General features: G+C 40.9%; 1 protein-coding gene across 1 annotated transcript in view; it reads right to left on the minus strand.

Moving 5' to 3' along the window:
* Positions 1-25860, minus strand: part of LOC124545496 (methyl farnesoate epoxidase-like) — a 161808-nt gene that overhangs the window by 76321 nt on the left and 59627 nt on the right. The window contains exon 3 of the mRNA XM_047124442.1: positions 5371-5623. Coding sequence (XP_046980398.1) covers positions 5371-5623 — 253 coding nt within the window. The remainder of the gene's footprint in view (positions 1-5370; positions 5624-25860) is intronic.

The raw sequence follows: 25860 nt of genomic DNA on the forward strand, positions 1-25860 counted from the left end.
GATATTATTGAATACAACATACTGCTAGGAAAGTTAACTAATAAAGATGTGAGAGGAACCGCAAACAAATGGTTAGAATCATATCTATCAAATAGAGTGCAAAAAGTTGAAATGAAATTTGAAAAAAAAAAAAAAAAAAAAAAGAGAGAATACTAATGTTCATCAGTGTACTGTGCACTCCTCTGAGAAAACACCTGTTAAATATGGTGTACTGTCTCTGTTATATAGTGATGACACTAACGCAAAGCTTACTTCAGGGCATACTACTCTGTTTTCAGGTGACACAAGTACTCTGGTGACAGGCACAGACAAAGTTGAACATGATCATAAGGTTAAACCACTTATGTCACAATTGAGCGAGTGGTTCAGTGAGAACAAGCTCATCATAAATGTGCAAAAACAACCTACATAAACTTCAGCATCTGATCTCATGAAAAAAAAAGAAAAAAGAAAAATTCAACTTGTTCCTAATCAACTAAGAGCTCTCCAGTGATAGCTCCATTAAGTTTCTTGGTATATGGCTTGAAGAAAGAAAATGGAACACACATATAAGTTATATTTCAAATAAGCTGTCCGCTGTGGGTTATATTCCAAGGGTACCAAGCAAGTCAGTCACCAAATTAGTCCTCACACAAGTATATTATTCTTACTTTCGCTCCATACTACAGTATGGTATCATACTCTGGGGGAACTTACCCTGCAACAGAATATCTTTAAAATGAAAAAAAAGGGGGGAGGGTTGGGCAGTACACATAATATGCAATCTGAGATATAATTAATCATGCAGGCAACATTTCAAGAAATGTAGCATTATGACACTGTCATCTGTCTAAATTTATAGCATTATATAGTTTGTTAAAGCCTACCCATTAAGCAATGACGGCTCATTAATGTTAAATGAACATTAATAGCTACAAAGCAAGACAGCAGTCTGACTTACATATGTTTCAGTCCACAACAATTTGTTACCAAAAAAGTGTCTTACATGTTGGGATACTGAGGTATAATAATGCACCAAAAAGAAGACAGAAACATCAATAGTTTTCATATATAAATTAAAAAAATTCTTTTTGAACAAAACTTTTACGCAGAAAATGAATTTTTGCAAAAGGTAATAAATGTTAACAAATTTCTTAATAATTGATCACATAGGCCTTATTATAGAGCATGTTCTCTTCAAGTATGAACAAGTGAAAGTACAATGTAATGTCTATTACCTTCTTGTAGTACTGAACAAACTTTCATGAAACAATTAAAATTGCAATAATATAATTGTAAAAATAACCTTTAAAAATTACTTGTAAAAATGTATACTGACTTGTCCAATATCATATGTGCAAATTGTACAATATTATGATTACTTGGCTCAATTAAATACAATAAAATACAATATCAAATCTTCATTCAGATAATGTTTCCCCATAACTGAGCCACATCTGGGGCATTGTCATTGGCAAGCAATAAATCTTGTTCTGAGCACAAAAAAGTACAGAGAGGGCATTGATGCATACGATAGTCTGTTTGTTCTTGGACACACTCACACTTGCCAAGGCAAAATTTATCAGTAATGATAGCTTAATAAGACAGTCAAAAACAAATCAAAAGCTATAAGGATGTTGTGAAGACTATAACAGGGAAGAAATGAGAAGACAAGGATATCATTCTCAAAAATGTAACAAATTTCAGTATTAAAAAACAAATTGCCAAATTTTATAAACAGTTGCTTCATCAATTCAACAACCTCATGAAGCTGTAAATTTACAAATCAAGAAAAACCAGTAAGTTCAAAAGCTGCATGTAGCATGTGGTGGAGCCAACAAAGGAACTCAAAGTGTTAAAACTGATAAAAAGCTTGAAACTTAAAACATTGGCAGGATTAGACGAGGTGCCTATTTCCATCATAAAATTAAAGTTTCCCAGATTACAAGGGCAACTTACATGTAGCGAAGGAGTGTTTCTGGAAAAACTGAAAATCTCATCAATGAAGGCATTATTTAAAAATGGCAACAAGTATAAGGTAGGAAACAATCAACCAGTATCACTCCTTCTGACTTTTTCAGAATATTAGAAAAATTGATGAAGCGCAGGATCAAGAAATATCTACATGATAATAAGTTACTAAACAGAAAACATGATGTCTAGACAGGTAAAATTACAGAAACAGCAGTAATGTGTTACAATGAACAAATAATCAAAACTCTAGAAAATGACAATAGCATTCCTTAGCACTGTCTAATGCAGGGAAGTGTCTACAGTGCTTCTCGCGCAACTCTTTTCCCACAAAATAAGATTTTTTTGGAATGCTTGAATTGTCTGCATTAAACCAACAACAGAGTGATTTTCGCCTTGGAGTGAAATATTTAAAGTATTTAATGACCAGTTAGGTCACTAAAAGAATCCAAATTTGCCACCTACTTATGATCACAAAGTAATTCTTCTGGACATTCTATCATTTCCAAAAAGGTATTGATCCCATCCCTCAAGGAGAAAAACTGATGAAGCACCTCCCTCTGCTCAGTCATCTTACTTTGGCATGGTAGGGGATGTCTGGGTATTCCGCTTCAATATCAGCCTGATATTCTTTAAATTAGCAGTATGTGAGCCCATTCAAGTGAAGGTAATTAACCTTTCGAACACCTGTGGCCATAACGTTTTCTTATGTTGACAATCTTCACACAAAGTGCATCCTGGTGTATCAGGCAATGGACTACCATGAATAAGGAACAACTGACTTCTGCCATTTGTCACCTGACCTAACCCAGGAATCCAGTGCGTATCCCTTGTAGCACGGGGGCTCCATCTGTTGTTATACTGGTCAGGCGTTCCCATTTTAAACCCATTGACTAAAACATGTTTTCCAAGGCTAGAAAGATATCCAAACCTGTGGTTGTGTCTTTTAATGGTATAAGGTCAAGAAATTCTTTCATGACACGCAGACTGTCGTTGGTGCCCCAGATATATATGATGAGCTAAAATATGTCTGCAATGTCTGTGGACTCATCAAGAGTGACAGAAAATGAAATGGAGTTTGCTGCTCTCTCCATTAATTGCTGCTCCATATCTGAGGCCATATCTTTGGCTTGGCGAGCAACAGTTTGAGGTGAAAGAGCTATTTTTTCAAATTTTTCCATGAGGTCTGCTGGACAAATATGAGCTGCTGAGTCAACCAGGCAATCCTTGATGAGAATACCAGTCGCAAAGGGTTTTGCTGCTTTCACAATTCTCAGCTAGCATTTGTAACTTGTATGCAAACTTTTCCCGCCATACACTTACAATTAATTTTGTACAATCCTGTTTTTAAGACATGTTTATCATTTAAACAATTAATTGCTTCATTCATTGAAATCCAAATAAAAAACTAACAAAGGAAGATTGGTTTCAGGTGCATTTTCCTCCTGTTCCCCTGAAAAGCAGTCGTAGATGCTAGCAAGGATAGCTAAATGTGATTGCAAAATAAGTTTTAATCTCTTGGAATATTTGCGTTTTAATTCATTGAAAATGTAGATCAAACTGCAATATATGTTTTCCCATCTGTCAAAACACAAATACACAAAAACAAAGAATGACTCTTAATGACACTTTGCTGCCTGAGGGAGTGTGAGTGATGGCTTTTCAGAAAGTGGCAAAAATAATGCACCTGAAACTTAAATGCAACTCAAATATAAAAATTAACATGAAAGAAACGTTCCTTGTTGCTGATAATCTGATATTCGATAATTGGCATATGGCTAAGTGAGACATCACATTATAAAATAAAGTTTTATTTACCATATCTATAAATAATAAAGAGTCATACGATAGGAAACACTTACTTCGCTGTAATACTGTTTGAAATTTTCTTTTAGTTCTTCAAGCTTTGACTGGCATTCCTCTTGCTACAAATTTTCGAACTGCTATTAAAGTGCCATTCAGTCAAGTACTTTTTTTAAATACATGAGACTCCAATGACATACTAAACATTTGACATGACTTTCAACAGCAATAAAAAAGAAATTAATTTCCCACTCAGGTTTAAGTAGTGCAGATGCATCACTCCTCCTTTTTTTTGTCTGTTGCTGTTGACCATCCATCTTGATCCACTGTAGTTTTATGTTTGTTGACTAATGACTTTGTGTCGTATCATTGCTTTGTACGAAGTGCGCGTACAGTGGCACAATGAGGCGGACCACACGGTCAGCTAAGCAACACAGCTCAGCCTCTGCAGTAACATACGAATTTGCCTGGGGTGGTGACCCTGAGCAATTGCAGCTGCTCATGCCCCAGGGGCACAGTTCAGATGAACCTGATCTATGCAGAAAACACTTACAGGAACTCTTCTTGACATTGTTAGTGAACTGATCATATGCCTTAGGAACTAGTTTGATGTTTTGGACCATGACATCCAGTACAGAAGAGAATTTTAACCAGTCTGTTTTTTTGAAGTTATATTTAGAATGAAAGGGAACACACTGTGGTTGGTTAGCTGGATTAATCTGACGCAGGATTGATCTGTAGAGAGACTTTGGCATCAGGCTGCATTCTGTTTTAAAGCACTGTTGTGCTACACTATTAGTGATGAAAATCAAATCTGGATTGTATCCTTTTTGCCAATGGCCACTGTTGAAGGAAGGTGCAGTTTACTATCATGAATAAGAGACAGTTCACTAACACCTGCCCAATGTTGTAGCAGCTCCCATTTATTGCCACTGTGTTCATATCACCATTCAGTGCTGTGGTAATTAAAATCTCCCACCACAAAGTTTACTTTCTCATCCCTTAAGTTCACTGGTTCATCAAAGGAAAAACAGAGTTTGGTAGCTTATAGACTGATGTAACTGTGCAGTTGGAAACTTCAGTTGTTAAAATTTTGATCTCATTCTTCAATGTATATGCTGTTGACAGGAGCAGGGTTTCAGGTTTTGTGAAAATGGCATCTCCATACTTGCTGTGAGCCATTTCAGCTGTGAGTCACTTGCTCTTAATTATGGGATGTGCCTGGTTAGTATTAGCTTGTAATTATGATCACTGGGAAATCTATATAATATGTGAATTACACATTCCTGGAAGTTCCAACACGATAAAATCAGATAAAACATTCTGAGTGGGGCTATACTGAGGAAGCTTGGGGTAGTAGAGGGTACAGAGGAAGGGACAATGGAAAAAAGAAAAATAACAAAGAGAGAAAAAATAAACAAACAAAGCACATATAAGGAAGTAGGTAGACTAAAGGGGCCAGATACTCTTGCTGCAATTATGATTGTGGCGTGTAATATAAACTTTACTGTACTGTACTGCATAATATAAACTTTACTGTACTAGTTCTCTTGAGTACAAAAGTATTTTTAAATAATAATAATGACAGCTCTTAAGCAGAATACTAATAGCTTGTACCTTGAGTGGACAATGTTTAGTAGCTCGGAGAGACGATGATCATTCAGTGCAAAACGTTTACCAGCCAGCATTGCCCAAAGTGAATTGAGAACACATATATCAAAAGCTGTGTGCATTGGTACAGGATGCTGGCAGCGCTTAGCCAAGTCATCAACAAGGTCACAGGCCTCAGCTGCAATATCTGGATCACGTAGTCGCCTTTGCAGGAATCGACGTTGCTCAAGCCAGTGTGTACCATCTGTAAAAACCACTCCTGTGGTGACACAGCAGAGTGGAAATTAGGTCTTCGCTTTATGAACTAATATATAGTTTCAGTTCACTACAGTATCCTCAATGTATTTTTTTTATCTGTCCATTTACATTATATTATCAATAATATTTTCATTGTTAATATATGACTTGTGTTACAAGTTATTAAGTTTTACCTGCATGAGAGATCATAGTAATTAATTATTGGAAGGTACGATGCCTAAAGTTCATCATGAAGTTCTTAAAAAATTTTAAGTGAATACGCAGATATACTTCAAACAACAAAGTCCAATTCCTTCCCCAACCTTGTAAAAGTGTTCTTTTGCTCTATCTGTAATGGCCTTGAGAATTTTACAGTACACATAAAAAAAATTATTCACAATATAAAATTTTTAAAATCAATCAATGGAAAATCTAGGATGGAGTAATGACAATATTATGATAAGCATAGACTGCTACTCACCGTATGAGGAGAGCATGAGTCACAGACAGACACAACACAGAGATTGCTATACATTTGCAATTTTGGCCAAACACACACTCATGACCACTATCTCATACAGCAGCTGTCCAATATGTGGGCGAAGATGGTTAAGGGGAGCCTGGAGCAGGTAGGCGGAGGGATAACAGGATAGGAGTGGGGGAAGGTGTACTGTTGCTCGTGGAAGTGCACAGGGATATGATGGGGACATTGTAGGACTGTTAGGCGTAATTGGGAGGTTTGAGGGGAGGAGAGGGGCGCAGAAAAGAAGAGAAGTAGAGAAGCGGAAAAAGACTACTGGGTGCATTAGTGGAATAGAAGGCTGTTTAATGCAAGAGTGGGAGCAGGGAAGGGGACAGGTAGGTGAAGGACAGGGACTAAGGAAGTTTGAGGACCATAGAAAGCAGCAAAGAGGTTGCAGCTTAGTTTGTACATCACACAACTGCTTTCTCAGGCAGCCCTGCCTGTCACCTGACTGGAGTGGGTAGTTTTGGGAGAATGCGTGGGACAGGTCTTGCATCTAGGTCTATTACAGGGATACAGGGCAAGGATTTGGGAGCAGATGTGGGATAAAGATGGACAAGGATACTGTATAGATCCAGTGGGCCTTGGACTACTGCTGTGAGAGGGTTTATGGATTTTAGGAAGCATATAGGAGGTAGAAGTGTGGGAAGTGGTAGGTCTGAGGAGAGAGACTCATTGAAAAGGTTTTGGGATGGGCCTCAGTATTTGAGGAGAGACTAGATAGAGATCCTCTCAGATTTCTGGAATGGGGCTACTGAGGCAGGGTTCATAAGTGGATGAATCTGACAGCTGGTGGAGCCCTTTTGCCAGGTAATCACAGCATTCAAAACCGCAGTGGTCAAGCCTTTGTTGGCAGATAGTATTATAAGGTCGAGCTCAGTTTTTAAGTGGGGGATTGTAGCTCTTTCTGCACATATAAGATTAGTTTCCATGTTCAAGGATTTGGGAAATGATGGTGAGGCAAGGTTTGAGGTCAAGAAATTCCGGAATGTTAACATGAGTGATTCTGGAATGTTAACAGGGATGGATCACAGCTGGATGGAGGAGTGAACTGAGTCATTCAGGGTTCAACATTGGCTTTGGGCTAAATCGGATTCATGTGGTTGATGGTGAAAAACTGTTTGCACTGTAGGGACCGGCTGAAGGAGAGAAAATCTTTAATAAGTCCAGCGTGACTGTATTTGGGAGTGCAGAAAATACTAAGGCCTTCAGAAAGAACAGACATACTACCCGGCTATCGCCCCACCTCCTTGTACCAGCCTCTTCCTTACCCCCAACACCCACAGATTGCTTCTCCCATCACGCACATTTGCTGTACACAGTCTGCCCTCGGTGACCAGAGCCAGTGATCATGTGGGTGTGTGAGTTGTGCTTTTCTGAATGTGTGTGTATTTTTTACTTTAGAAGAAGGCCTTTTGGCCAAAAGCTCAAATGAATAGCAAGCTTCCTGTCACATCTGCCTGTTACTCAAATCTTTCCTCTATATGGTGAGTAGCAATCTGCCCTTTTCTTAACACTATCATTATTCCATCCTGGATTTCCTATTGTGTGATGTTTCCTAGTGGCTTTTCTTCCATCTTGCTAACCTGCACTGTTTTTCTTTGTTACTACCCTCTAACACAGTACTTTACTCAGTATCCATCCTTTTCTTTCTCATCATTCCTGTGTTTTACATGTTGCCTTCCAAACAGCACAAGCTCTGACTTGTGATTCCCACTGTATAAATCATCTTGTCTGTGCACAACACATGGCTACTTGACCACACTGATTGTTGATGCAACATCTTATGTGCCAAATTAGTCCCACCAGTATAACTGATGCTAGACTTCAAAATTATCATTCTTTCATCCTAATTCTCTTGAATTTTCACATTTTATTTTCTGCACTTTCCTGTACCACATCAATTTGTTGAACTATAATCTGCCAAACCAACCCCACCTCACCCTCTTTCTCTTTCCTTATTCCAGCATGCACATACGTACCACAATCCATCCTTTTACATCTGCTGTCCCCTCTCTTCACACATATTCAGCCACCAACATGGATTCCACATTATCAATCTTTTTTTTATTTTTCTCATTAATCTTATCAAGTCAATTTTAGTTCATTTTCACCTTTCACTTTTTGCCATGGTTCATTCACTCAGTCCTATTTGCAATTTTTCATGCATATTTTTACATATTTTGTGGATTTTTATGAGCTCTTTTGCACATTTTGCTACATAATTTACAAATTTTTATGCGTTTTTTATACTCCACCATGGATCCTTGCTTCTTCCGTCATCACCACGATAGAAAAGTTTCCTTATCCCTGGCCTTAACCTAGCCCCTAGCCCTAGCATTCTTGTAATGCTCATGGGACCCTGCCAAATGTCTCTACCATTAAATTACTCATCTATGGTTGCAACTACTCCTTGCACAATTATCTCTATCTATTCGAATTCCGTCAGTCCATAGCCATCACTGACCTAGTCCTGTGAAACCATGTAAATCAGCCCAAATCTCATTGCATTATCTCTTCTCCACCCATAAATTTCTCCTGCTGTGCAGTCCCAAATTCCTGCAACTCACTCTTACACTGAAACTCCCTCCCACCACCAAACAGAATCCAGAGTCTAAACTGGTCCAAAATACTGTCAGGAACCTTTCCTCCAAAAGCCTCAGTCTAACAGAAGAATCAGCTCATTTCAAAGGCCTTACCTTTTGCCCCACTTCCAAATTTGTTCATGCTGGACTTGTTAAAGATCTTCTCTCCTTCCCCCAACCCCTACAGTGGATACACTTATTTGCCATCAATCCTACCAATCAGAATTGGCCAAAGCCAATGTTGAACACTGAATGACTCAGTTCACTCCTCCATCCAACTACAATCCATCTGCACTGTCCCTAAATCACTTGTTGTTATAGTTCCAGAATTTCTTGACCTCAAAGCATGCCTCACCATCATTCCCCAAATCCCTCAACATGGAAGCTGCCATTACAATTGCAGAATGAACTGCAACATATCACCTAAAAACTGTTCCTTACCATATAATCCTACCTGATGACAAAGGCTCTACCATTCTGGGTTTGAACTGTAGGTGTTACCTGGCAAAGAGACTCCAACAGCTGTCAAATCCTCCCATAGTGACCTAATTCCAGAAATCCAACATAATCTCCAGTCTCTCCAGAATCCTTACCCCCAACCCAGAACCTCTTCCTTAAGTCCATGTCTTTCCTCACTATTACCACTCCCTGCACTCCTGACTTCTATATGTTTCTTAAAGTCCAGAAACCCAACGACCCAGGATGACTCATTGTAGCTGGTTACTGTTCATCCATGGAGAGAATCTCTACTCTCTTGGACCAACACCTTCAGGCTATTACCATAGCCTTCCCTTCTCAACAAAAGAAGCCAACCATTTTCTCCACTTACTCTTCACACTTCCTGTTCCTTTACCACATGATGCCCTTCTCATTAATGTTGTTGCAACCTCCCTCTACATCCCTAATGCCCATGGCCTTGCCACTATTGAACACTACTTTTGCCAACACCCAACTGACTCCAAATGTAGGACCTCATTTTAAGGCATCACCTAACAAATCCATGGCAGACCTATGGAGACTCACAAGGTGCCGCTCTATATCACCCAATTCATGGGCCATCTAGAGGAGTCCTTCCTAACCACCCAGAATCTCAAGCCCCACCTGGCTCACATTCTTTAATGACATTTTCATGATCTGCACTGAGAGGGAGAATACCCTACCCATTTTCCTCCATAACCTAAACATCTCCACCCCGATTAATCTCATCTGGTCTTCCTCAACCCTATAAGTTATCTTCCTCGATGTTGACCTCCTTCACAAGAATGGCTACAGCAGTACCTCTGTTCATATAAAATCTATCAACCACCAGAACATCTCCAATTCAACAGCTGTCACGCATTCCATGCCAAGAAGTCTCTCTCATGCAGCTTAGCCACCCATGGCTGTCACATCTGTAATGATGAGCAATCCCTCTCCATATATACCAAGGGACTTACTGAGGCCTTCACAGTCTGAAATTACCCTCCAAACCTCATACAGAAACAGGTCCCCTGTGCCTTGTCTTTTGTATTCCCAGTTACTTATCACCTCCCACATTTGCACTGTCCAGCCATAAAGGAGAATTCTCCTCATGACTCCGTACCACACAGGACTGGAGCATCTGAATTACATTCCCACCAGCATTTTGACTACCTCTCATGATGTCTTGAAATGAGGAATAGCCTACCTACTACATTTCCCACACCACCCACAGTATTATTCCACCACCCATGGAACCTACACAGTATTGTTTTCCATCCCTGCATCATGTCATATAATCCTGTAATAGATTTAGATGTAAGACCTGTCCCACACATCCCCCAACTGTCACCTATTCCAGTCCAGACACCAGCATCACTTATCCCACCAAAGGCAGTACTCTCTCTGAAAGCAGTCAAGTGATTTATAAACTAAGCTGCAACCACTGTACTGCTTTCTAATGGATATGACAACCAACAAGCTGTCAGTCAACTTGTACAGCTAAGACAAACTGTATCGAAGAGACTGCTGGACCACACAGGTGCTAACATGCTGCTCAGCAGAATGCACTTCATTCCAGTGACTTCTTCAGAGCCTGCACCATGTAGATCCTTCCTACAAATGCCAGCTTTTCTGAATTCTACAGATAAGATCTCTCCTTGCAATATATCCTTTTATTACTGACAGCATTGTGTTTTGTGTATTAGAATATTTTTAAACAAATTTTCTGTACTTAGCCTGGTTTCCTTTTCTATAATGAACTGATCTACCATACCTAACCCAAAAATAAGAATTCTTATGTTTACATATACAGCTACACTCTGCAAATCAAAGTGAGGTGCATGGCAGACGGTACATCCTATTGTACCAGTTATTAAGGTTTCTTCCCATTCCATTTACAGATGGATCCCTATGTGACCAATATGCAGAGATTTGTACTATATTCCTAAAGTCATCATTTAAAGCCATTTCTTGAAATTTTGTTAATAGACTTTCTCGGTATAGTTCACATCTACCTTCAAGAGTCTTCCAGTTCAATTCCTTCAGTATCTCTCTTACACTCCCCCACAGGTCAAACAAACCTGTGATCATTTGTACCGCCCTTCCCTGTGTGTGTACAATATTTCCTGATACTCCTATCTGGTATGGGTTCCACACGCTTGAGCAATATTCTAGAACCAGTCACATGAGTGATTTTTAAGCAATCTCCTTTGTAGACTGATTGCACTTTCCCAATATTCTACCAGTACACTGAATTTTACCACCTGTTTTTCCCATGACTGAGCCTATGTGATCTATATATACCTACAAAGTGTTAAATCCGAATATCTGTATGACTTGGCTGATGCCAACAGTGTTATAGTCATAGGATACTACAATTTCTTCATTTTGTTAAGTGCACAGTTTTACATTTCTGAACATTTAAAGCAAGTTGACAATCTTTGCACCATTTGAAATTTTATCAAGATCTTAGTGAATATTTATGCAGCTTCTTTCAGATAGTACTTCATTATAGATAAATGCATCACCTGCAAAAGGTCTGAGGTTACTATTATATTGTCTGCAAGTTCATTAATTTATAACATGAATAGCAAGGGTCTCAACACCTTTCCCTGGAGCACACCTGAAGTTACTTCTAGATCCGACAATGACTCTCCATACAAGGTAACATGCCGCATCCTTCCTACCAGCAACAACTCCTCAGTCCACTCACAAATTTTGCTTGATACCCCATATGATTGAACTTCTGACAATAAGCATAGGTGTGGTACCAAGTCAAATATTTTTTGGAAATCAAGAAATGCTGCATCTACCTTACTGCCTTGATCCAAACCTTTCAGTACTCATGTGAGAAAAACGCGAGTTGGGTTTCACATGATCGGCATTTTTGGAATTCATGCTGACTGGCATCGAGGAGGTCATTCTGTTTAAGATTCCTTATTATGCTTGAGCTCAGATTATATTTTAAGATTCTACAACAGATTGATGTCAAGGATACTGGATGGTAGTTTTGTGGATCACTTCTGCTTCCCTTCTGGTAGACAGGTGTGACCTACACTCTTTTTTCAAGAACTGGGCATGGGTTCTTCTTCAAGAGATCTATGATATATTATAATTAGAAGAGGGTCTAGCTCAGCTGCAAATTCAGTATAAAATCTGTCAGGGATTCCATCACACCCAGGAGCTTTGTTCAGGGACTGGACACTAACTTTGGTGCTGTTAACAGCCTTTACATACAACCAGAATTTCTTTGCACTTTACAAAATATCATTTGACAGTATTCTCCTACCATATTCATTGAAGTTGTCATTCGTTTCTCTCTTGGCAGCCAAATGTGTTTTGTTCAGCATCTCCCTATCTACAGTCCTGTGCATTGTTTTACATCTATTATGCAGTAGTCTCTGTTTCTTCAGAGGTTTCTTTACAATGATTGTATACCATGGAGATAACATCCCACTATGAATTGTTCTGCTGGGTACAAAACTATCATGGGCATGGTCAACTATTCTTTTAAACTTGAGCCATAGTTCCTCCATGTGCTCCTGCCCTCTGCTGAAAGTTTCAAGTTTTTGATTGAGATATAATGCTACCAATTTTTTATCTCATTTGCTGAGCATGTATATTTTTGTGCTTGTTATAATTGCCCTTTGTACTTTGGTAATCACTGTTGCCACTGTCACATCATGGTCACTGATACCAATTTTGATGTGATCATTCTTAAAGAGATCAGGTCCTACATTTGGAGTAACTTGGGTGTTGGCAAAAGTAGTGTTCAATAGTGGCAAGGCCATGGGCATTAGGGATGTAGAGGGAGGTTGCAACAATATTAATGAGAAGGGCACCATGTGGTAAAGGAACAGGAAGTGTGAAGAGTAGATGGAGAAAATGGTTGGCTTCTTTTGTTGAGAAGGGAAGGCTATGGTAATAGCCTGAAGGTGTTGGTCAAAGAAAGCAGAGATTCTCTCCGTGGATGAACAGTAACCAGCCACAATGGGTCATCCTGGGTCATTGGGTTTCTGGACTTTAAGAAACATATAGAAGTCAGGAGTGCAGGGAGTGGTAGTAGTGAGGAGAGACATGGACATAAGGAAGAGGTTCTGGGGTGGGTGTAAGGATTCTGGAGAGACTTGAGATTCTTTTGGATTTCTGGAATTAGGTCACTATGGGAGGATTTGACAGCTGTTGGAGTCTCTTTGCCAGGTAACACCTACAGTTCAAACCCAGAATGGTAGAGCCATTATCATCAGGTAGGATTATAAGATCAGGAACAGTTTTTAGGTGATAGGTTGCACTTCATTCTGCAGTTGTAATGGCAGCTTCCATGTTGAGGGATTTGGGGAATGATGGTGAGGCATGCTTTGAGGTCAAGAAATTCTGGAACGATAACAAGTGATTTAGGGACAGTGCAGATGGATTGTAGTTGGATGGAGGAGTGAACTGAGTCATTCAGTGTTCAACATTGGCTTTGGCCAATTCTGATTGGTAGGATTGATGGCAAATAAGTATTTCCACTGTAGGGGTTGGGGGAAGGAGAGAAGATCTTTAACAAGTCCAGCATGAATAAATTTGGAAGTGGGGCAAAAGGTAAGGCCTTTGAAACGAGCTGATACTTCTGTTAGACTGAGGCTTTTGGAGGAAAGGTTCCTGACAGTATTTTGGACCAGTTTAGACTCTGGATTCTGTTTGGTGGTGGGAGGGAGTTTCAGTGTAAGAGTGAGTTGCAGGAATTTGGGACTGCAGAGCAGGAGAAATTTATGGATGGAAAAGAGATAATTCAATGAGATTTAGGCTGATTTACATGGTTTGACAGGACTAGGTTGGTGATGGCTATGGACTGACGGAATTCGAATAGATAGAGATCATTGTGCAAGGAGTAGTTGCATCCATCAGATCCAATATACTGTACTTCCATCATAATTGAGGTTCCTAACTATCTGCTCTATGTAGCTTTCAGATAAAGAATTTAGTAATGTTTCACAGGATGTCTTACCATGCCCACCACTAACAAAACTGAAATTTTCCCAATTAATTGTTGGATGATTGAAGTGTCCACCAGTGATTACAGTATGATTGGGGAACTTAGATATGAGTGAACTGAGGTATTCTTTAAAGTTTTTGGTTACATCAGCAGATGAGTCTGGTGGGCAACAGAAGTATCCGACTATTGTTTTACACCCATCTCTGATACTGAGTCTTGCCCAAACAATCTCACATGCAGCTTCAGTTTCTATCTTGGTGGATGTGAGTTCTTGTCCACTGTGCCAAGTACACCACCTTCATTTCTCATTTACCTGTTTTCCCCAAAAATCTCTCTGCTATCAATTTCAGTTTACAACCAGCTTTCTCTGCCTCGTACTGTGTGAGATTTGTTGCTTTTCGTGAATGCTTCAAACTCTGGCACTTTGTTACAAAAGCTTCAGCAGTTTACCCTTAGGATTTTAATATTCTCTCGTACGGGTGGCATTTCATTTGATAGTACACTGTTTCCCACAGCTACAGTTATCAGGATAAGATGATGTGTAGCCTAATCTAAAAAACCCTTGCATGCACCTCACACACTGTCTAGCAGCCTCTGACGTGTAGTGTATACCTGACCCATTTAGGGGGCTCTACAGGTCTCAGCCCTATAGTGCAAGTCCAGCCTAGCCTGTCACAGAACCTTCATAGTCTCTGGTTCAGACCTTCCACTCCACTCAGAACCAAAAGGCCAAGAGCAGTTCTGGGGATAATGCCACAAATTTAGAGCTTTGGTGAATTTCCATGCGCACAGCTAGTTTTCTCAACCTCCTCTGTCAGTCACTAGCATGATCTAAGGATGACCGGGAAGCCCAGGGGGCAGCATCATTTGTTCCAACATTATATGAGAGCTATCTGGGAAGTAATTTTCATTAGACAATAAGTAAGATACAGGAATAATTAAAGTAAATCTACTAGAAAAATCTTAACAACTTTGTATTGCTTTCCTGCATAATCACCATCCATATTTGAGAATTTACATAATTTCTGAACAAGCTGATAAATACCCTCTACATAATTTTCTTACACCTGAGGTTGCAGTTAGTCCTTGACAGCATCCTGAATTTCTTCATCAGAGTCAAAGCAATGGGAGCTAAGCCACTTTTTCATTTTCATCCTTCTGTATGCTGTGGAGATGGTGATTGGGGACCATTATCCAAAACATGACACTGGTAGACAGGAGGACACATAGCTTCTTTGGAATGGATTTTCTCAATTTTCTTAATGCTTCACAATAGATTTCAGAATTGATTGTCCTTCCACAGCCCATAAAATCCACAAACAACATTACTTTAGTTTCCTAAAAAATTGTTGCCATACTCTTTCTGGCTGACAGAATCTGACATGCTTTTTTTGGTTTGTTTTGTGAGGTAGTATGACCTTAGACCATTGATGACTACTTTGTTTCTGTGTTAGTTTAGGAAATCCATATATCATCATTGGTCACAATTCGACACCAGCTCCTTCCACATTGCAAAGACAAAGAAAGTCTATAAAAGCTATCTTTTATTGAGTTTTATGTTTCTCTGAAAGAAGTTCTGGAGTTCAACCAACACAGAACTGGTGGCACCCTAACTGTTTAGTCTAGATTTCAACTAAACACCGAAAGAAAACTGTGGAAAGTTGTCCACCTTGTGAAATATCTTGAAGTGGCCATATTCACAATTTTATTTGCCAATTTCCTGTGCTATTTATCTTATGATTACAGGGTAGTGGCCACTTCTCTCATCATAATGAACATATGTCCTTCCACATTTAAGCCAATGACACCACTGACAGACAACAGATTCTCTCATGACATTCAACCTATGAGCAACAAATTTGTTTTGATGAATGTTACCAGCTTGGAGATTTTTTGAAAGCTGTTATACCACACAACAACATTAAAGCGCTTACACACACACACACACACACACACACACACACACACACACGCACATAGAGAGAGAGAGAGAGAGAGAAAGAAGATGAAGAGAAGGAGTGGCTAGACTTCAACTCCAGCAACAAAAATTTATCATCAAAATACACGAGCTGTACACAAAGAAACCTCTCTAAGGAAAAAAGCAAAAATAATCTGGAAATTCCAGGTTGGATTTCTAGTCCAAGCTGCCGGAGATGGCAGCCATCATGTGTGCATGTGGTGTGCTTGCTTGTGTGAATGAATGTGTGTGTATTTCTTTTTCTTTTTCTGATGGAGGCTGTGGGTGAAAGCTAATGTGTAAGTGTCTTTTAATTGAGCCTGTCTGTAACTTAATGTGTCATCTTTATGGTAAGTAGCAGTCTGTCTTTTCCTTAGATTAAAAATAATCTGGAGCATTATTAAACAACAACAAACATGTCAAGGTAAATAAAACTGATTTCCTAGACTGATGATACAGTTAAACCATTGCTCAACAATTACTTCTTATCATTATAGCAAATGTTTTATCTGCTAATAAACAATCAAATAGAGGCGCATTAGTTTTTTTTCTAGCTAACACTATTTACACTACCAACAGACATTATTTCAAAAATACAACCCTAAATGAAATTTTTGTTGTACTGATGAATTATGGTAATTTGTCTTTAATGCCATTTCTATCAGAGTATTAAAATATTGTGCTGATTTGATAGAACCACCCTTGAGCTATCTTTGCAATCAGTCAATGACTCAAGGAATATTTACTGATGGACTTAAACATGCTATAAAATTGTAGATAAGCAAATCACATCCAATTACAGATCCATTTAAGTTTTTCTGACATGTAAAACATTTCTTAGAGTGTCTCCTCCATTAGAAAACTGACACATTGTTCACGGCATACAGTAGCTTGTTCTCTCTAACTCTGGATTTAGTAAATGATCATCTGCAGAGAAGGCAATATATGATATTACAAATGAATTTCTGACCGAGATAAACAACATAAACTGTGCTGGAGACATGTTCTGTGGCCCCAACAGGGCCTTTCATTGTGTGTACCATGTAATTCTACTTGGTTAACTAAATACTAAATTATTATGGTGTTAGTGAAATCCTTCATGCTTGAAAAATAGTCTTCAGTATTGGATCCACTCCTGTCCATACCCTACACCAATCATATTCCAATCATTGTAAAGGATTATTCAAAATCTTTAGTGTTTACTGAGAATATTATTAAAAGACTCAAACTGAATCATACTATACAAAGCACAGATGATAGTCAAATAGGCCTGCAACTGTTCCACAGCAGATTCTATAAGCTCCAATCTCGTAAAGACTCATGTTGTGCAATTTAAAACACACAAAATGAGCTCCTGGTACTGGAAATAGGCATCAATAATCACATTTTAAACGAAACTCTGTGCTTAAAAATTCTTGAGTCCACGTGAATAATGAGCTAAACTGGAGTCAATAGTTCCCACTATATTCGTTTCTTAATGATATTTATTGTTAGTAGTACAAAGTAGATTTAGTTAAATTGTTATTTACCTGAAGACAATGCAGGACAGAAAAATATAAACTTCATCCAGTGATGAATGATTGGTTTATGTCTTGGCGAATTTCAGTAAAATGTATTAACTTAATACTGGGTAATATTATGATATTGCAGACTTCCAGAATGAAATTTCCCTCTGCTGCATAGTGTGTACTGATTTGAAACTTCCTGGCAGATTAAAACTGTGTACCAGACTGGGACTGAAACCTTGGCCCTTTGCCTTTCATGGGCAAGTGATAGAGCAATTGAGCTGTGTTAGCATGACTCAGGACCAGTCCCTCACAGCTTTCTATCCAACTTTGCCTCATATCTTACCTTCCAAACTTCTGATGGAGAGCTAGCGAGAAGTTTGGAAGGTAGGAGATGAGGAAATGGTGGATGTAAAACTGTGAGGACAGATTGTGAGTCATGCTTTTGTCTGCTAGAGGTCTGGAAGATGGCATCTTGCTCACTCACACTCAATCAAGCACACCACGCTCGGGCATGGTGTTCAAATGTGTGAATGCTTGCACTGAGCAGGCTATAGTTGAATGAGGTACCAAGGGATGAGGAGGGCAGGGGCTGCTGGGCCTGGTGCGCCCACTGCAGTGCTGTTGTGAATGTAATACCAGTAGTAGAAGTAGTAGTAGTAGTCTGCAGGTTGCTTCTGATACAGTCCCACCACCGTATGGAACTACATTCAGATCAAATTAGTCACACTGTAGACGAATATTCCTGGATAGTAACGTCTAATCTCAACATGAATGGTAATGTCTAATTGTGATGTATTTATGACCCATAAGTGAAAATAGCTTGCTTTACACAATAACAAAAATTCTGAAACAGTTTAAAGTCTCACAGTATAATTAAGTAACTAACTAGATACCAACTTTTGCAATGATGACTGGTGTAAGAGTGAAAAATAAAAATGTTCTCTTTTTATAACATCATCTACATTATTGATTCAGATTTTCATATGTAAACTCGATCACATAAGAAATTAGAAATCTAAGAGGAACAAAATCATTTCTAAATTCTTCTGTTAGCATTATAATTACAATGAACTGTTGGAATATCGTCAAACCCATTTTGGATCAAGTCTGCTTAATGTGTCCAAAATAAGGTTCTCTCTCTACTGTAATATATTTACTAGCCACATTTGAAGCTGCACCACAAAAATTTCTTCTCACTAAATTAGATAGCTTAGGAAAGATTTTACTGTTATGCTTCCACCTCACAAGCAGGTCGCCGAGATTGCCACTATCCATTTAACCTCATGGGCAGATTGAGTATAACATGACACATGTGTATTGACTCTGAAAACACTACCTTTTTTTAGCTGGTAAGCATGGATGACATAAAATAAATATTTATATATGTCACAAAAACAGATATTACAATCATGTTATAATTTTGTCCCAGCTTACCTGGAATTCATGTACCGTCATAAATTTGTTGCACCATATTTAACTATTCATCTCTATCAGAAACAGACACAAATTTTGCTAATCAGAAAGGCAGGATCAGATATGTTACTATCCTGCATAAAATCAAAATGTTGAATTTCACCTCTATAAGGCAGCGAAAGCCCTCTTTCAATTCTTATAGTATTGACAGTTTGTAACCAATAATAAGGCAATTAAACTGTATTGCTGAAATATGCGTGATACTGAAAATGTCATTTTGCAATTAAGTAAGACTTTTATTTACTGGACATGCAGCATGCATATTAAACAGGAAACTGTAACTCTGTGTCTTCAGACCATGTATTACGATGACTTTTCGGTTTGTGCACCTATAACAAAACAAACTGAATTGTAGGATACTTCTTGCCTTCCAGCCATTCTGTTGCATCTTGGAGTGACTCTAGAGATAGCTCAAGTTCTTTTGCAGTGTTGTTGTCATAAGCAGCAAGTTCTTCAGAGACCCCCATCTCCACAAGCAATTCCATGATTTTATCATACTGGTAACTACAGACTGTAGTATTCTAGATAAGCACTTCACCTTGTCAGTTTCTGACTTCAAGCTTATCTATACTTATGTCACATCACTGGTTTTCTTCATGGAAAAGTTAGTATATTTGGCAGTATAAATCATGGAAGAAACCACAGCAACTTCATTTTTCAAATAATCATTGTCAAAAGTGTGTTTCAAGCTTGTGTTCATAATTTGAGTAATGGTGAAAGAATTGCAATGCCTTGCATAAATTTGCACCTCAGTCAGTGACAAATGAAATCTTATTAAGATGCTGATTAAATAATATTTCCTCAATGTCCTTCTTAATAAATTCACCAGATTTTTTACTTGTTGGTTAAGTGAGTGGTCACCAATACCGTACGTCACTGTGGCTATTCTCAATAAGCAAAGTGTGCAGTAACAGACAGGTAACACCTTTCCCAAAATGTTTGTGTAGTATCATTGCCACAGATACTACTAAAATTCTGTGCTAACACAAGGTTGGCAGCCCGTTGTCTGCCAAGCACAACGCACTCTAGCGGGCTGTGCAGCTCGACGGAACTGGAGGGTGCCTCATTCACCTCTTAGCTAGATTTCAACCTAGGCAGACGCACTTTCTTAATCGGCCCTCAGCCAGTTCTGTTTGCATTGATTCTCTGAGGAGGGCCCATCAGGCTTAGACCCTGAGAATATGTTGTGTTAGTTATAGACAAAGCTGCAGTCCTACAAACTACTGAAGATAAGTAATTTTCAATGTACTATGTGTTTCTTGAATAATAATCCTTCTCTCTAACAGTGTGCCGTACCGCATATTATTGCAACCTGGACTCGTTCAGCTCCTATCAACTCAGCCTCCTACTTATTTGCATTTAGTGACAAGCTGAAAACACACACACGTTTTGTGCCTCTAAACAGTGAGACACAATAAATAAAATGGTGACAAGTCTGGTCCCTTATTTCCGAGTTCATTAAACTAGCTGTGATTCTGGTTCTTTGCTTTCATGTTTGTCCATTTAGTTTCGCCTAGGTTGGCGACGTGCTTTCACCCTGCGGACACTTACTTGCTCACTTTTCTGATTTGCCCTTGTCTGTGGTACGGTAGTTGCTACCCGCTTCACAGATTTGCTTGCTTCCTGTTTGTTGCACCACAGCTTCGCAAAGAGAACAACATTCACTGCCCGAGCTTTTACAATTTCAGATGCAGCAGATGACGCAGTTGCTTGCAGCGGTACAAGGACTTGTGGCCATGCAGACTACAGTGGCACAAGCAAACACGCTGCCACCAACGGCACCCCTGGCACCTACACCACCAACACCAGCACTGCCGTTCCGACGCTTCATCCCTGACACGAAACGTTGGGACGAGTGCTGGGTGCAGCTTGAAGAACACTACGAGGCCTACAAAATTGCAGGTAATGCGTGGCTGTCTTTCCTTATTGCCCACGCTGGTGTGGAACTGTACCGCGTGTTAGTGAAACTCTTCCCCGCCTCTCGCACAGAAGAACAGTTGTATGACGATGTGCTCCGCAAGTTGGATGCACATTACAAGGACAGTGTTAATGTCATCACTGCACTTTAAGTTTTTTCACCTGTGGCGTGAACCTGGTCAGACTAACCGCTCCTGGATTGCAGACTTCCAAGGGCTTACGTCCAACTGTGACTTTCCGTGTACCTGCAGACTGTCCTATGCAGATGTCATGGTCAGAGACGTTATCATGCAAAATGTGGCGGTTCATTGCCTCCGGGAACAGATCCTCAAATTTAAGAACCCTACTTTGCAAGAAGTGTTATATTTGCTGGATTGCCAGGACACGTTGGACAGGGCAAATTCCGTGTTCAAGGCAACGCCAGGTGTGTGCACGGTTAGAGCTTCTCACAACAGACCCACACACTCCGCTTCATGACAGCCGGCTCCACAGCACTGCAAGCAGGCGTGTAAACAATTTGCTAACAATGCTTCCACGCCTAGACTCAAATCTTGCCCTAAGTGTTTTAGTGCTCACCCCCGGGACAAGTGCTCTTCCCATCAGGCTCCGTGTTTTCTCTGTAACAAAACAGGTCATGTTCAAGCCATGTGTTCTAAACAGAACTCTCACCCCAAACATGTGTCAGGTTCAGGTAATTTGCAGCGGCATCGCTGCAATGGCTGTCGCCGTGGAACTGATTTTGAGCAACCTATGGACGTTCATGCTATTTTTGAACAGGCTTCTATGCCACATGCGTCTCCCACAAGTCAGGTGCCTAGCCACACTTCCTCAGACACTCTCAATCGCATTAAGCGTGGTGCACACAAACTGTTTGTGACTCTCTGCATTGATGGACGTGCTGTGTCTTTGCAGTTAGATACTGGTGCTTCGGTTTCTTTATTGAATAACAAGACATATGCATTGCTTGGCTCACCACCGCTCTGCCGCTCGCTTTCCAAGCTGACTGCTTTCACGGGACAAGAAATTTTGGTGCTTGGTGTGTGTAATGTACAGGCCACCTACAGTGCCACCACCAGAACAGTGAATTTCCATGTCGTTCAATTGCGTGATGCTACAAACATTTTCGGACTGGATGCATTTGAGCTCTCGGTGCAAGACGATGTCCTGTCCATCTCAGTTAGTGACCATAATGACAGTGCTGACTTCCTTTGTGCATCGTTTAGTTAACTTTTCTCCGACGGCTTGGGCTGCGCTTCTAATTTTGCTGCGCATGTTGTAGTTAGAGATGATGCTATACCAGTGTACTGGGGCACTCACCCAGTCCCACATGTGCAACGTGACGTAGTAGCTGTGGAACTCATGCATTTGAAAGATGTTGGGGTCCTAGAACCCGTGTCTGCCTCACCCTGGGCACCACCTATAGTGTGTGTTAAGAAACCTAATGGTCAACTCCGCATTTGTGCAAATTTTAAGTCCACAGTGAATCCCCAGACTGTTGTTGCTACTTTTCCTTTGCTGCGCCCTGAGGACATATTTAATAAGTTGGGTGCAGGAAAGTATTTTTCTATGATTGATTTGAGAGATGCGTACTTCCAGATTCCACTCAACAACTCGTTGCAATGCTACTTTGTCATAAACACACACTTGGGACTGTTCAAGGTTCACCGACTTCCTTTCAGTTGTACTTTGGCGCCAGCTATTTTTCAGTCGTGTTTGCAGCAATTGTGTGCTACAGTTCCACGGTGCTCTAATTATCTGGACGATATTGTAGTGTCAGGTCGCACCCCTGAAGAACATTTGCAGAACTTGAAAACTTTGTTTAGTGTCCTTTCTCAGGCTGGTCTCAAATGTAACAAGAACAAGTGCAAGTTTTTTCAGACTGAGATAGAATACTTAGGCCATGTGATTAATGGACAGGGTATCCACCTCTCACCGTCGCATCTCCGTGCGATCAGAGACTTGCCAGCACCTACAAACTTGAAGGGACTCCAATCTGTGTTGGGAAAAATTACTTATTATATACGCTTCATTCCTAAAGCCGCTCAGATAGCAGGGCCTTTGCATTGCCTCCGGTGTAAAAATGTGCCTTTTGTGTGGTCTCCAGATTGTGACGCTGCTTTCTGCCAGCTCAAATCTGTGTTGCTCAGTGATCGTTGTTTGGTTCCTTTTGATCCCTCCCAGCCTGTGGTTTTGGTTGTTGATGCGTCTTTGCATGGCATCGGCGCGGTTCTCTCACATCGCGTACATTCAGTCGATCGCCCGATCGCATTTGCCTCCAAATTGCTCATTTCAGCGCTACAAAACTACTCTCAGATAGAAAAGGAAGCTTTATCTATTGTCTATGGAGTCACCAAGTTCCACAATATTTTGTACGGTCGGAAGTTCTATCTGGTTACCGACCACAAGCCTTCGACATCGTTGTTCCATCCGTCCATGCCCGTTCCAGGCCGTACGGCGCAGAAATTGCAACGTTGGGCAGTGTTTCTGTCTGACTACAATTATGAAATTTGGTACCGGCCTACGGCTCAGCATGGAAATGCTGACACATTGTCTCATCTTCCTGTTGGTCTGGATGATGCCTTTGACTCCTCTGAAGTGTCGTGCCTCTACGTTGAGTCTCAAGACGCAGAGTTTGCCAATGGTTTTCCGGTCGACTTCCATTGTATTGCTTCCGCGACGGCCGCCGACACTTCATTTTGCAGTACACCCATATGCAATGGCCGCCGTCTGCTTCACAAATTCCTGACCCCCTGGTTCGGCATTATTTTGCACAACGCCATAGTTTGTCAGTTTACTACGGTATTCTATTACTCCGAACGGAAAATGATCAATCCCGTGTCATAGTACCTCGTTCTTTGTGGTTGGAAATTCTTTGCCTTCTCCATGTTGGTCTCTGGGGTATTGTGCGGATGAAACAGCTCGCTCGATGTCATTGCACCTGGATAGGTATTGATCGCGACATTGAAGATTTGCTCGCTACTTGTCAGTCTTGTGTGGAGCATCAATCTGCTCCCCACCAACAGTTCTTTGTGTGGCCGACTCCTAATGTGCCTTGGCAGTGTGTCCGTGCTGATTTTGTGTGTCCGTTCTGGGACGCCCGCTGGTTGATTGTTATCAATGCTTACAGCAACTTCCCCTTTGTGGTCCCGGTGCTTTCCATTACCTCGGCGAGTACCATTCCGACGTTGACGTCGATTTTCTGTCCGGAGGGTCTGCTGGAAGTGCTTGTCTCCGACAATGGGCCTCAGTTTGTCACCAAGGAATTTGAAACATTTTGTACTGCCAGTGGCATTCGCCATCTGACTACCGCCCCGTTCCACCTGCAGTCGAACAGCGAGGCTGAACGATTTGTCCGAATGTTCAAGTCACAGATGACTAAATTGCGTGCTATGCATTCTTGTGAGCATGCTCTTCAGACCTTTTCGTCGTCCTACCGCTCCCAGCCGCGTGGTACTCACTCCCCGGCTGAATTGCATCATGGTCACGCCAACAGGTCACTTTTGCTAACTGCAAAAGTGACCTGTTGGCGTGACCATGATGCAATTCAGCCGGGGAGTGAGTACCACGCGACCTCCTTTGCCACTCACTTCCACTGCATCGCTTCCTTCCGGTTTCATGCCGCATGCTATGGTCTTCTAAGAGTTTTTATGGGCAGGTGGCATTGGCAGCAGGGGCGCATCGTTCACTCGATGAGCCAACCTCTATATCTTGTTTCTAGTCCGTCCGGCATGGTCAAGCAGCACAGGAACCAGCTACGGTTGTGCTGCCGTCCGGTTTCTGCCGCCCCCTCTTTGTCGGCAGATGCTGACATCTCGTGGTCCCCATCAGAGCTCGCACTGCTGCCACAGATGGTGCGCTCCCCTGGTGTGCCCACTGCACATGCGCCGTCACCCTCGGCGTGTGGCCAGCGTGCCCCTCCTGCGCATGCGCCTCAGCCGCTGTTGCTGCCTGCAGCCACCACCACCACCACCCGTCGGCCTTCCGCTGCGACCTCTACACCGGCAAGCCACCAGACACCACCTCTAACACCGCCCTCACTGCCTCTGCCAGCAGCGCTGGGTCCGCTGCTAGCTGAGGCTTCTGCCTTGCTGGTCATTCCGCCGCACGCCGCCGCCGCGGCGTTGCCCCCATCACCCATGGACGTTGAGCTCTCCCTGTCCCCTTCAGGCCTACCTGGGGGTTGTGTGCAGTCTGAGGAGGTTTTTGTACTGGGTTTTTCTCTTGCTCCCTCGCGTGAATGCGGGACCGTGGGTGGGCAATCATCCCGGGCAGTTCCTCTGTCCACTCCCTCAGTTCTGCCACCCCTGGGTCCCTCCTCCTGACGTCGCAAGCCTTATTGCACAACGCCGTGATGGGTGTGTGTGTTGTCCTTTGTGTAAGTTAGTCTAAGTTAGATTAAGTAGTGCATAAGCTTAGGGACCAATGACCTTAGTAGTTTGGTCCCATAAGACCTTACTACAAATTTCCAATTGCACACAGTTTTAATGTTCTTGGAAGTTTTAGATCTACATCTACATCTATGCCTACACCTATCTATATGTAGATGAAGTTTGAGATATTGCCTGTTCAGATGCTGGTCCTTTTTTATATCCAAAACTGATATTATTTCCTGTAATGACTGCTTAAAAATTCTATTTTACAGGAACTTCTGAAAATATTTTGTAAGTACTGGCAGTAATATGATGAGTGTTGCCTGCAAGGGCAGGAATTGTAATACTAGCCGTACGTCATTCTTAAGGTTTCACTTTTTGTGAAGTGGCTTGACAAAAGTATATTCAAGTTCCGCTGGGAAATATCACTACAAAATGATTCATTAAGTAACTTAATATACTGCAAAGTACAGCTGAACAATACTTGAT

Source organism: Schistocerca americana, chromosome 1 (assembly GCF_021461395.2).
Source record: "Schistocerca americana isolate TAMUIC-IGC-003095 chromosome 1, iqSchAmer2.1, whole genome shotgun sequence".
Classification (NCBI taxonomy): Eukaryota; Metazoa; Arthropoda; class Insecta; order Orthoptera; family Acrididae; genus Schistocerca; species Schistocerca americana.